The 14,592-nt window shown below is 33.3% G+C and overlaps 1 protein-coding gene across 50 annotated transcripts in view; it reads left to right on the top strand.

The window, feature by feature from the left end:
* The window catches only part of LOC106875150 (FERM domain-containing protein 4A), a 363,595-nt gene that overhangs the window by 326,316 nt on the left and 22,687 nt on the right, over positions 1-14,592 (top strand). For all 50 annotated transcript variants that reach the window (XM_089347864.1, XM_089347848.1, XM_089347840.1 and 47 more), the window contains one exon: positions 3,905-3,996. In XM_089347864.1, coding sequence (XP_089203990.1) covers positions 3,905-3,996 — 92 coding nt within the window. The remainder of the gene's footprint in view (positions 1-3,904; positions 3,997-14,592) is intronic.

Genomic DNA, 14,592 nt, shown 5'->3' with positions numbered 1-14,592 from the left:
TGACAGATAAATCCAAAACCTTACTTCCTTAAGCTGTTTCCCCTCACTACTTTAGTACTAAGCACCTTTATCTAATTGCTTTTTCAATTTAAAATAATTTAATTCTTAGTATTATTCAGGTATTTCTTACAATAGTTGACTTGCAATATTTAAACAGAACATTAACAGCATCAAGCTCACTGATCTCAGAGGGGCTGCAAAAGTTATGGGTAATGCTCCTTATTCCAGACACAATAAGTGAAAAAAAAATTTTTTTTTTTTTCAGGATTATCATATGCCTGTTTTTCCATGCTAGCCTGGGTGAATGAGGCTTTCTCCAGTACAATGTCTTGGAACTTGTTACAGTTCTTTGACATCTCTCTTGTGTGATTAGCTTCTACCTCATCTTTCCAAATTGCTCTACTTGATCTTTCACTTCTGGCAATTCCTTTCACTTAGATGGCTTGGCACTTCTTTACCAATTAGTGTCAAGTCATCTAAGTGGAAAGAACCAATTGTATCTTCCATACACATCACAGGTCCATATCAATGTACTCTTCTTCCTTATACTCTGCATCCAGTTTTTTTGTAGCTCTTATACCCAACATTTTCTTAGTTTGTTGTTTCATACAAAGTCTTTCTTTTCTGTCAACCTGTCTGTAATCCCAATGCACCTCTTATGCATCCATATTTATTCAATATAAAGTAAGCTATATGGAATTTCTAGCTACTGATTTTCTGCACGTCAAACCTGACCATTTCCTCAATGGCAATAGAATCCTGTCTTCTTTCCTACTAACTAAACCTTAATTGCCTTAATAAATTTTACTTCAAGTTTGGAATTCTCTAATTCGTCAACAGCTTCAGCTATGAGAACTAGGACATCAGCTTACAAATGGCAAGTCTTAAACTCCTCTGTTTTTATACAACTTTCAACTCTCATTTTTAATTTAAAAAGGTAGTATTGCTTAGTGAAATATGTTTTTTTTTTTTTAAATCCTTTCAATATACATAATCACATCAGTCTCTTTTCATAGTCTAGCTATTTTCAGTAGGAAAAGAATCCAACCAAAGACCATATTGAATGCTCAGTCAAATTAAGGAAATGTCTTTAATAATGATTTATTAAAATGTTAAGCCAAAAATGCTAGATAATATAACACCAGGGACAAAACTGTTATATTATAAAACACCCCGAATCTGAGGAAACTAGCAGTGAAATCATATGCATGTATTTGAGTTTGTATATTGTCAGGAAATGTGAGCAGTAACATTTTGAACAAATTCCTTCTTTGGAGATAGAGATTTAGTGTTTAGAATAGCACTGAGCAATTAGGTTCTAGACCTAAATTCACATTCAGGCTAATTCCAATTTGCATTGGTTCTTCATTTTATTGATTAGCTGTGTTTCTGTACCTGTCATCATCATCATCATCGTTTAACGTCCGCTTTCCATGCTAGCATGGGTTGGACGATTTGACTGAGGACTGGTGAAACCGGGTGGCAACACCAGGCTCCAGTCTGATTTGGCAGAGTTTCTACAGCTGGATGCCCTTCCTAACGCCAACCACTCAGAGAGTGTAGTGGGTGCTTTTACGTGTCACCCGCACGAAAACGGCCACGCTCGAAATGGTGTCTTTTATGTGCCACCCGCACAAGCCAGTCCAGGGGCACTGGCAACGATCTCGCTCGAAAATCCTACAGGAGCCAGTCAGGCGGTACTGGCAACGGCCACGCTCAAAATGGTGCATCTCATGTGCCACCCGCACAAGAACCAGTCCAGGGGCACTGGCAACGATCTTACTTGGCTTGCCGGGTCTTCTCACGCACAGCCCATTTCCAAAGGTCTCGGTCCGTAGTCATCGCCTCGGTGAGGCCCAATGTACGAAGGTCTTGCCTCACCACCTCAGCCCAGGTCTTCCTGGGCCTACCTCTTCCACGGGTTCCCTCAACTGTTAGGGTGTGGCACTTTTTCACGCAGCTATCCTCCTCCATTCTCACCACATGTCCATACCAGCGCAATCGTCTCTCTTGCACGCCACAACTGATGCTTCTAATGTTCAGCTTTTCTCTCAAGATACTTACACTCTGACGGGTATTCACATTGACATTACACATCCAACGGAGCATACTGGCTTCATTCCTTGCGAGCTTACGTATGTCCTCAGCAGTTACAGCCCATGTTTCACTGCCATGTAGCATGGTTGTTCGTACGCATGCGTCATACAGTCTGCCTTTTACTCTGAGTGAGAGTCCCTTTGTCGCCAGCAGGGGTAAGAGCTCTCTAAACTTTGCCCAGGCTATTCTTATTCTAGCAGCTACACTTTCAGCGCACCCACCCCCACTACTAACTTGGTCGCCCAGATAGCGGAAGCTATCGACTACCTCTAGTTTTTCACCCTGGAATGAGATAGAAGTTGTTTCCTGTTTGTTTGCAGTCTTTATTGCACCTGAACATCTGCCACAAACAAAAACTAACTTGCTAGTTAACCTGCCTTTGATGTTGCTGCACCTCATCAAACTGTTCAAAACTAGTACATATAATCCTAGTTGGTTCAAACTACATCTCTCCTTTACTTCTTTTTATATTGAATTTCTCCAATCATTGCATTTTTACAGAGGTGAAAAAATTGCTCCTATACAGTGGCACCATTTAAATTAAAAATGCTAGTTTACTAATGTTAAAATGGCATTTTCTATATATTCAAGTTGTAAATTGTGACTTAAGATGTATATCAAAATAGAGAAAATTTCATGAGTCTTAATATGATATACAACTTTACAGCATAACATCAACATATTAATTACAGAAACCCCTCCTGATGGCAGGAGTGGGTCATGTTTTTTTTGTCAATAAGTCAGATTGCAACAAAGTCATACACCTAGACTGTTGATTGAATTATATTGAATTTTCTCTTGAGTACAAAGCCAGATCTGGGAATGAGATAGCATTACTTTTCAAATCTTTTTCAAGAGTATTAGCAAAATAAGTAAAGTGAAATGGTTTCACTAAACAATGGAAATTAGTTAATGCACTCAGTTTGTTAGAGGCTCACCTTTCACTTTACTGTACAAACCCAAACCATGTCAATAGATTGATATTTAAATAGTATGAAACTAGTATCATATTATTATTATATCATACTATTTCATACGTTGCCTGATCCAGGAGACCTAAAATCCTAAGTATCCTGTGACATTTTATATATCTGGGACAACATTATTCAATGTATCCTTCCACTTTTTGAAGGCAGTAGGATGTGGTTTCAGTAAGATTTGGTTACTCTTTCTTGCAGGTTGAAGAACTGTGAAGGGGCTCCTTCCATTTACTGCGAAAGAGAGTCCTCCCATTTGACCAAAGTTGTTTGCTAATATTGTTAGTGATGATTATATTTGTCTCAGCAAATTGCTGTATTAAAATTTTATCAGCTGTTAAATTAAACTTAATAATATTTATATTGCTCTTTTAACTTAATTCCAAATATTTTTTCTACCTGCAAAAAATGCGTTGAGGATGCAGGACAAATAAATGAAAAAAATTATTTTTATTTTCCCTCTGACATAATTTGTCTCAAGACAACTTATTTTCATTCTATTGTAGTCATTTTTATTTCACTTATTATTTTAGCTATTTTACACAACATATTTTCTAATGCTAACAGTGTGCAGTGGTTTTTCTTAAAGCTAACTACTCTTTTATGAAGTACAAGTAGGCTCCATTGCTAGTCATAAAAACTGATTTGAGCAGAATTTTGTGCCTTATCCAGGACACAACCATCCTAGTGTGAATTCTTGCTGTTGGAGTCGGTAGACCAACACCTTAATCTCCCAGCTATTGTTTCCTTTATAATATTTAATTTGTGGGCACTGTTTCATTATTTATGCTCTCATGTTGGTTATATTGTCACATTTCTTTTCATTCTAGATGGACAATCCTGAAATAATTCCTGATGAAGAAATGACCTCTTGTCTTCCTCCTGACTCACCATCATCTCATTTAAGTCCCTCACACAGCAGGTAAGTACACTACTGATTGTCATTAAATTTAGTGTAAATAACATGTTGCTAGTATGCAGAACTAGTGTACAGTCCTATCAATTTTATTTTCCTTCAATTTTTAAACTAACAACTTCTTTCCCCTCCTGAGAAGAAAATGATTTTGCTTAAAATTTTTTCCATTAGTTATAAAACACATCTGACTTTATATACAAAATAAAACTAAAATAGTTTTAATATATTGTATCAAAAGTATAAAACTATAAAGTAAATTAGTTGTTAGTAGGATAGTTATCAGAATAAAATATAATTTGTTCAACTAAGTGAAGAAATATTTTGATAGTGACTTGAGAACAACTTATCTTACTTGTGATGTTTATCACTGGCAACTAGGTATTTTAAACTTCCACTTCCATATCACAGAACTGAAATTCATTCTTTCTAAAGCTAAGTTTGTTCTGAGTGAAATTCCAACAATATCTTAGTCTACTGAATTTACTATGTGTTACTTCTGTTTTCTTTCAATAATGTTGAGACATTGACAGCTTGTTTCAATAGACTAAAACTCCATGCCAGCAAAGAGGCCTGTATTTGTTGTATCACCTGCTGGAAATATCATCTAAATCTCCTTCAAATCACACCATACTATCTTAATAGCAAAAGAATGCATTGAATAATGTAGACATACATACTATGTATAATCAAAAGAAGGAAAGCTTGATTGCCTTTACTCATAAATTTTACTTGACCTGGGGATAAACAGCAATAGTCATCTTCATAAATTTGTTTCAAGCCACATAGTAATTGATTTAATTACTTTTTAGAATATATAATCCACATAGCTGTTCTAATGTCATCCTACAGTGGACTGAACATAGGCAATCCAATCCATTTGTAGAATACTATAAAATTCTTCAATACACATACCTATTCTCAGAATTATCATTCTCATTACCTTTATCAGTTTAATGATGTTTAAGCTACTAAGGCTTTGACTTCACCATTTAGTATTATTTTTTAAGGATGATGAGGAAGTTGTTTATGACAGCCACATTGGCAGGTGCAGCAACAATGAAAGGGCTCCCTTGTTAGCATTAATGTTAATCTTAAGAAAAAGCTTTAAATATGTTGCTAAGTTACAGGGTCTCTTCTTTAGATTAAAACTTTTGAAAGGGTTAGCCATTATGTTATCTCAGTACCCTGCTCTCTCCCTCTTAGTTTTATGTCATAGGGCCTGATAACATTATTCAAATATACTGCAAATTTTAGGAATAAGAAGATAGGGAAACTTCAATGAGCAATATTACTCACAAATTCATTTAAAATATAACTCTGGAGACAAAATCAAATCAAGAAACCATTACTAATCTCCTTTATCAGATTCCTTTTATCTGGCTTCTTCTTACTTTTACTTGCAGTGCTCTTCATTTTATTTTTAATGTTTTCCTGTAGATTTTTACCATTTTCTCCCCACTATTTCTGTGGTATGTGCTATGCCATTTTATATTGATATTTAAAATTATTTACTTGTGTTTGCATTTCATTTCATCCAGCTAGTCAAAAGCTGCATACATTTTTTTTTCTTTATGGCTTCTTAAGCATGATTAGCCATTTTTTTTATTATTTTGTATTTCAGTAGTCAGAACTTTTGCTGGTAGAAAGTTATATTGCTGTATGATGGCAACAGGCTGTCCTCATAGGTGCAATGTTTAGATTTGGGTCTTCTAATATATCTTAAAGCAGTTAGATCAAAATTCATGTCTTTAAGATGTTACCCTCAAAATCAATGTCTTTATCATTCTTGTCTTCAACCACTTACAATCCTGAACGTAAATTTGATTGCAAGTATTTTACATGCTGGCTTGGCTGTGTGGTGAAGAAGCTCACTTTGCAACTACATGGTTTCAGGTTCAGCCTCACTACATGGCACCTTGGGCGAGTGTTTTCTACTAAAGCCCTGGGCCAACTGATGCCTTGGTAGCAAATTTAGTAGACAGAAACCCTGTATATATTTGTTCCTGCTTAACCACCACTTGACGACTGGTGTTGGTTTGTTCATGTTTCCTTAACAGATCTGTAAAAGAGATTGATAGAATAAGAACCAGACTTTTTAAAAATTTAGGTATTAGGGGCGATTTGTTGAACTAAAACCATTCTAGGTGGTGCTCCCTCATGACCACAGTCCAATGACTGAAACAAGTAAAAGACAAAAGGTAGAAAATGTTCTGAATTTACTGGAAAATTAATTTACTCCTACTGGATATATAACTGCACTCCTACAAGAATGCTAAGATAATTCTGGCAATATTAAAAAAGACTATCCAGTGTTTAAATTGATATTTTTAATTTAGCTAACACCTTATTTTAATTAAATTCTTCTTTAGTTTTTTTTTTTTTTTCAAGTAGGCCATCGTAGAAACTTTAGGGTTTTCATGTAGTCTTGTCAGTATTGACTTATTTTTGTCAGTAACATGAACGAGAAGATCCATTAAAGCTTCTGGTTTCTTTCAGCTACACTTATTTACTTAACTTCAATCTTATATCTGATACCGATTATCTGAGAATGTCCAATCAATTTAATCAGCTTGTGTTAATCCATTCAAAAAAATAAATCAAATCCAAGTTTGATTTAGTTTTCTATTTGTCAACACGTAACCTCTTGCCTTTACACCCACCACCCCAGCCTTTTTTTTTTTTTTTTTAAAGCATATTCAATTTAGTTGTATTTTCCAAAATGCTTTGTAACGGTTTAGGTTGTAAAGTTTATTTTTTGCATTTATCTAAGTTAACCAGTTATCTGCCATTTGTTTTAAATATGAATTTTTGAAGTCTTATGTACTCCTAAAATGTCATTAAACTGTTAGTAGTACAAAAATAAAAGCCACACATTACTCAGTTCTTACTCCTTAAATTTGAAACAATCAGTCGAGTCAATTCTGTTCTTCATAAAAAAAAAAGATCGACTGTATTTCTTTCATCCTCCACCACCCAAAAATTAACTGTTAGTAAATTATTTCTCTAGTGATTCTTTATCTTTTAAATGCTTAGTTTCACTGACTATTAAAGAATAATATCATATTCTGTTACCCTGTTAGCTAACACATACCTCTAAATCCTATCTACACTATTAGGCAATATACTCATTAGTGTATATAACCATGCAACCATCAGTTTTTATTTTCTTATAGTTTTGACTCTGGTTATATTGGTAATATCTCTTTATACTCATTCCTAGTTAAGTTATTGTGTGATTGATACAGGGATTGGACAAAATAATGGAAATACCTTAGAATTTCAAACAAATTTACTTTAATATGGGGTTGGACTGCCTCTGGCAGTAATTACAGCTTGAATTCTATGAGGCATGGACTTGTACAAAGTTTCAATTGTTTCCAAAGGAATTTTTGTCCATTCTTCAGCTAAAACAGTCTCTAGTTCTTGTAGTGATGATGGTGGAGGATATCAACTCCTTACATGTTTTTTTAAAATGCATCATAAATGTTCAATAATATTGAGATCTGGGGACTAGAATGTTCCTCGTGTCATTCAGAAACTTTAGTTGTGTGAATTGGTGCATTATCATCCTGAAAGATTGCGTTTCCCTCCGGAAACAGTTCCACAACCATAGGATCAATGCTTAAATTGTCTTTACTATTAATTCTGCCATGAAGGGAAACTGTTGAGCCGGCAGATTTCCAAGATATATCCCCCAGATCATCAGAGATCCTCGTACATGTTTAACAGTTGGAAGAAGGTAGTCTGGGTCAAATGCTTCTTTTGGCTGTCTCCACACATATACTCAGCCAGTGGTTGGAAATAAGGTAATAGATGATTCGTCTGAGAAAATAACATTCTTCCACTGCTCTCGGGACCAATTCTGTAGATTTTTACTCCACTCTAAATGCTTTGCAACGTTTGTTTTTGAAAGTAGTGGTTTTCTGATTGCAGCCCTCCCATGAAATCCGACTTTGTGTAGCTCCCAACGAACAGTCTTTGTGGAAACTGGGTTCTTGAGGTGGTCATTAAGCTCTGCAGTAATTTTGGGAGCTGTACTTTTGTGATCCTTTCTAACAATTTGCGTAAGAGTTTGACGGTCCCTATCTGAAAGTTTTGGTTTTCTTCCGGAGTTTTGTTTCGACAAGGAGGTTTTTCTCTCTTTCTCAAAGGCTGTCATTACTTTTGAGACACTACTTCTTGATACACCAAACATTTCAGCTGTTTTCTTTACGTTAGCACCTGCCATATAAGCACCAACAATTTGACCTCTTTGAAAGTTCGATAGATATGTCATTTTAATGAGTTTTAATTACTTTTTTCTGATGATATCTGAAAAGAAACAGCCATTTTAGCAAAACCTATTAAGCAACATTAATAATAAATCAAAAAACATAGAAGTAAACAAGCTTTGAACGGTTTTATAGATATTTCAAAATTATGATGCTAGGTGTTTCCATTATTTTGTCCAACCACTGTATATTGTGTAAACTTTGCATATTCTTACATATATTATTTCAGTCTGATCTGAAATCAGTATTTATTATGAATGCTTATTTACTATTGCCTTTATATATGAGTGTGTAGTTATTACTAATTATGAAATGATTTTTGTGTTTGTGAACTCTGAATTTAGTTCACTGGGAAAAATGATAGTTCATGTAAAGGCTAAATACTTTCCAGAATTTGATTCAAAACTTTACTGATCTGAATTCAAATCACAACCAGTGCTACTTTTCTCATCTGTCATTCCTCTTGAATAAATAAGTGCTAGTGAGATATCTCTTTCCATGCCTTTTCTGCTTCGAGTTAACGTCTTTAACGTCTTTGACATATGTTAAACGTGAATGGGATTGAATGCAAATACTGTGAGAGGACACTTAACAGTCTTTTGTAAATAGATGACTTCAAATTATACATTTCAAATAGTAAATAACTGGAAATAATGTTATATGCAGTAAATGGATTTATTAGAAAAATTGAAATTAACAAAAATATGATATGGCAACCTAGAAGAGAAAATAAACACTGCTAATATCATGTTAAGAAACTGAAATAAGAAAATTAGACCATAAATATATATATACTTTGAAACATTTAGGAATTAGCTAGACAGAATATATCACACTTACAAAAAAAAAAAAAAAAAAGAATAGAGGGAATGTTGTAGATTTATTCAATTAAAAATTAAAGCTGAACCAAATGCGAGATATAAGGCGGTAGACATCAAATCTCAAGTAGTTTCCAGTAATGTTATAGTTACAATATTCTATACTAAATACAAATTGAATTAACAAAACTAGATTGCATTTAGAATGCATCACTACAAATCTGACACAGGAAGATAGTATAAACCACAATACAAGAGGTTAGGGCCTTCTGTAGGACTACAAAAATATTTAGTGCAGAATAATTTGGAAACTAATACAACTAGCTATAAACATGAACAAAAATACTGTCTTCAAAGCCAACAAACATATGGCAGAAGATGAGGTTATAGCCGTTGCAAGGAGAATGAAGAAACAACAGCAGGACTTGTTGGAAAATTTTAAAAATGAGACTATTGAATGTCATATTAAGATGATAGTGAGAAAAGTCTTCTACATGACCACTAACTGAGAAAACTGAATATGGGAAAAAGTGGATAATGGTTGGACTGGAAGCTGATACAGAAGAATTTTATGATTGTGGGATGAGATCCAAGCTTTATCAGGAAATACCAAAAGCATATATTGAACCAGAACATATGCACACAGACAATATCTACAGATTATGCAAAAGGAGAAATAAAGTTGTTTCTGGCTGCCCATTGTTAGCTAAAATTGAGAGAGAGTAGAGGCATGAAAAAGTTGGAGCTTTCATATTCTAGGAATTAGGCCAGCCTTATGAAATACTGACAGAAGGAATAGCATAAACATACACTTAAAACAGTCTTGGAGAATGACAAAGTGACCGTACTATGTAATATACTAATCCACGTGGACAGGCAAACAGACTGTCAAAGTCTATACAGAAAAGCGTCTCCTTGCCAATGCATTGTTCCTAACAGATGATATTGTCTCTAAATGTAAACTGTCCAAATAGAGAAGTAGAGATAACCAGAATCTGATTATTGAAAATGGAGAGATTTTCTATGACACTATGTGCCTTGTGGATGATTAAAATATATGCAGACATATACAACCAAAGTCCCAGGATTTACATACAACATATAGAAAATAGTGCTACTAGGCACAACATGTTTATTACATGTAATGTTTACAATGCAGTGTGAAAAAGGAAAGAAAACACTGCGCGGGTATAAGATGTAGAGCTGTACTCAGTTGTACAATGGAAACTTGCAAAAAAAAAAATGACAACTGAAACAAATATAGAATTCTTCAGTATCCATATTTTAATCTCACTGAATAAGAACATTACATAAAATACTACAGCATTATTTTTATTGTTGTTGAGTATTTCATAGCAGTTCTGAACAAGAAAATGTAATATATGGAGGCAACCAAACAAATGCATAAAACAACCTGCCAACAAGACATGTCAGGTGTAGTTTAGTTTTTGAGCATCTGTTTCAGTTAGAAACTAGTATGTATAGTCTTGATAAGAGGAACAAAAGATTAAATCAAATTTTCATGATCCAAACTGAAAATTACTTGAACCCTCATTCTTATTTTCCTCATTTACCATCTCGCAATTGTTTTATCTATGATATATTGAGTGTCATCAATTCTTTTGTTAGATCACTGATCAAGTTTATCCCACATTGATATTACACTTTTTATATTTTTGAAATTGTTAAAAACAACAGTGATTTATTTGAAGGAATATTTTAATCTAACAACAGTTGTGATTCATACTGAAGTTTCATTATTGATTGAGACTATGTGTAATAATCCCTGCATTTCTTTTCTTTTGCTCAGCTTTCTGATTTCTTAAAGTACAGGTCATTACTTGATGAACTAAGATTATCAAGTTAGATTTCAACATGTTAATTCTATATTTTTTCTAATATCTTTATACCATGAAAAGCTTAAAAAATTTCTCTCAAAAGTTTACAGTCTTGTGAGAACTCTTCAAATGTTATTATCATTATCCTTTTTTGATATTTGTAAAATACGTAGTTTGGATAATAGTTTTGCCAAAAACATCATCTGTGAAGTGTTACTTTCTAATCTGATCTAACTCCTTAGTCCCCAGTCTTTCTCGGCATGTTTCAGTTGTTGTGTGCCTTCTAATAACATTTCAGACCACTCTTTCAATCAATATATCATCCATTATCTTTTGTATAGGAATTTCTACCTCATTTTCACTATTTTGTGTAATGGATAGTGCCTTCTAACTCCTAAGTGTGCTCTCTGTTCCTTTTCTCAACCTTTAAGTCGAGTAGGGAGCCACTTGGCCTACTAGAAATGTCAGCCAAATCTCCTTTGATCTACAGCTTTGATAAAGACATTGAATAAAATAGTTTGGGACTTACAGTTTCTTAATGTCCTTAATCATAGGTTTGCTCAGTCAAATTTTACTTGGGCATAAGCAACATTACTTTAGCCTTAGTATTAAAATAGACCACTCAAAAATAGGAAAAGCAATTTCAGCTTTCGTTTCATCTTCTAATATTTTTCCATGTTACAAGGATTAGACAGGTGTTCTCCAGTACAGTGTCTCATTATTTGTTGAGGTTACTCGCCATCTCCTTCATGAGTTTCAACATCCCTGAGATCAGCTTTCATCACTTCTTCCTATGTCTTCCTCCTACTTTTTTTGTTTTTTACCCAACTGTCATTCTCCATATGTATCACACATCTGTACCATTGCAGTCTCCTCTTGCACACTGTATCTCATTTCTCTTACACCCTGCTTTTCTCTCAGCTCAATTGTTCTCTGTTGTTCATTGACACTAACATTATAAACCCAGTGGACTTATGCTTACCTCATTTCTTCCAGCTTTCCCACATCCTCCACATTCAATGCCTATGTATTGCTACCTTGCAATATGACACACTTCCTACATATGCAGCATACATTCTTTCTTCCCTTCATTTGGAGAGATAAACCTTTGTTACTAGCAGTAATCAATTTCATCAATCAAAATTTTACTAATGATACATTAATGATTTTACTGTAGTCTTACTGTTACTATTTTTAACTTCATTCACCTCTATGACTTACCAACTTTTATGCAGCACAAAATGTAATTTTTAAATTGTAAATATCTGAAGATATCGGATTGCCTTTTCTGCTGCAGACATCATACAAAGCACTTGTCACTCTGTGACTTTTCTACCACCTTCCTTGGAATCAAATACATATCTTTAAACATATCAAATTCTACAACTTTATACACAACTCTTCTTTCCAGTCAGTCTTCTTGAATACTCCTAATGCTCTATGAATGTTATTCATATTCCCATCATTCTATACATTTTAACATAAACGCTTAAAAAATTTTTTTTTTAATGTTTAATATTTTTTGAAAACTGACTTACATAATTCCAAATAGATGAATGTTTGCAAGTTGTAGCACAAAGTAAAAAGTATTCAGTATGTCTAGTAAATTTTGTTGTTAAAGTTGACTACTTTTCCATTCCTTATTGTTTCTCTGCAAAACAGTGTTTATTAGATAGCATAAATCTTTGTTGATGTGTCATCTTAGAAATATCTCTTTACTAATATATGTATGGCTGAATGTATGTATGTACAACTTTTTAATTTTGTCAACTTTTGAACATATTGTTTAAATCTCCTTATAAAGAATGAACTGGTAGATCCATTGTTTAATAATACATTTTAATTCTTTGTTTTAGTAAAGGAAACAAAATAACTCAAGACTGTTTAACATTTAATTAAATTCAATAATAGAAAATTTTAAATTAGTATTTATATTGTCCTATAGTTTCTGGATGATTAGAACATAATGTATTAATCCATTTGAACTTAACCCAAATAATCCCTTGGAGGAATTTCAGTTAAGAAACCTATATTAATCAGTGTTAGTTTAGCCGTATTTTTTTTTAATATTAGAGAAGCCATGTTTTGGGGTCTTTTTTTGTTTTTCTTTTCTTTTTCACTTTTTTTTTTAATCAGTATCAATATAGATTGAGTGTATTGTTGGAACAGTTGATTCATTCTTAAGGTATTTTCCTCCTTTAATGCAAAACTCTGAAGTATAACTGGGAAACTTTGTCTAAGATCACATTCTGTTAGATATATGAGAATTTTAATGCGTAACCTATCAGTTCATACATCTTTCTTGTGTGGCTGTTATCAAAAACAATATCTTATTGAATCCATAATTTGCCTCTTAGACCCCTATTCAAAGGTTGATACTTTTCCTTCATTTCACCAATTTTTGACGACCAAGTTCATTATGAGGAAGTAGTGACTATTTGCCAAGCAACCCACCATCTCTATATGCCATATCTGACAATTTTCTTATCACTTGGCATATTTAAAAAAAAAAATTGTGTCTGGTTGCATTTTCAAAAATATCCAAGCTTTAATTGAAGTTAAATTTCTAAGCTAACAACAGTCAAATATATCTGAAACATTACCATCAAGTGACTCCTTCACCTTTTCAAGGTCTCTCTCCTTAGTATAATTGAAGATCTGTTGATCACATCTTACACCATGTGTCAGACATGATGATGGACACCTATATCAGATTACATCTTTAGTCTCGGCATCAGGATCTTGACCATGGTTTGAAGAGAACTATCATGTTTAGCCTCTGACTTGGCTGGTGGGTTATTTTGGGTGACTCAGACAATGCCTGTCAAGCTAAAGCCATTTTGGAATAAGTATGTAAAGTGAGTTGAGCTCATCTTTCTAATTTAAAAAAATTTTTTTTATAAAACTCGTTAGTACAAATAGTTGAATAATTCATAATCAGTGTCATTGAATGATTAAAGTATTGTACTGAAAATGTAAATGTTTCCTTTTATTTAACATTAATGAGGTTTTATTTATGTAAAAGATTAGTGAAATATTTTAAAACCTAAGAATCAATAATTTCTGTTACAGTTGGAATATTTCATTTTAATTTGATTTTAGCGAAGAAAAATTTTTCTTGATCATTTGGAAATTATCTGAAGAATATCATTTACTGTTACTCACGTGCCAATTACATTAAATTCTGGTAAATAGTGTCTGTCTAAATTTGTTCTGCTTAAATTTCCAGTAGCTCAATTATAGATATACTTGTTTCCAAACATAGTTAAATTTTTTGAGAACAAATTCTTTAGTTCTTTAGATGACTTATTCCATTATTGGTATGGTCATCTCACGGCATCTACTTGAAAGTGAAAATGTAAACCAGCTGGATGTAAACCATGGATTTTTGTTGTTGTTGTTGTTGTTAGGTAATATTGCTAATATTTCATTCTTTCATTCATCCATTGACATTGTTAGTGTCATTTGTGTTTTATGCCCACTTATTCAATGGCTTGGATGGTGCTTGTTTTAGATATATTTTAAGTTAAATTTATGTCTAAAGGGGATTCATTAATCAGTTGATAAGCATCTCATTGTTCATATTATGTAGGAATATTTTACTTTTGATATTGCTGCGGTAGCTAAGCTAACAAACAACTTATCTGAAACAATCAAATTTCTGATATATACTGC

Source organism: Octopus bimaculoides, chromosome 2 (genome assembly GCF_046866305.1).
Source record: "Octopus bimaculoides isolate indiv1 chromosome 2, ASM4686630v1, whole genome shotgun sequence".
NCBI lineage: Eukaryota > Metazoa > Mollusca > Cephalopoda > Octopoda > Octopodidae > Octopus > Octopus bimaculoides.
Note: the sequence above shows the minus strand (reverse complement) of the source record. Positions and strands in the feature narration are given on the sequence as shown.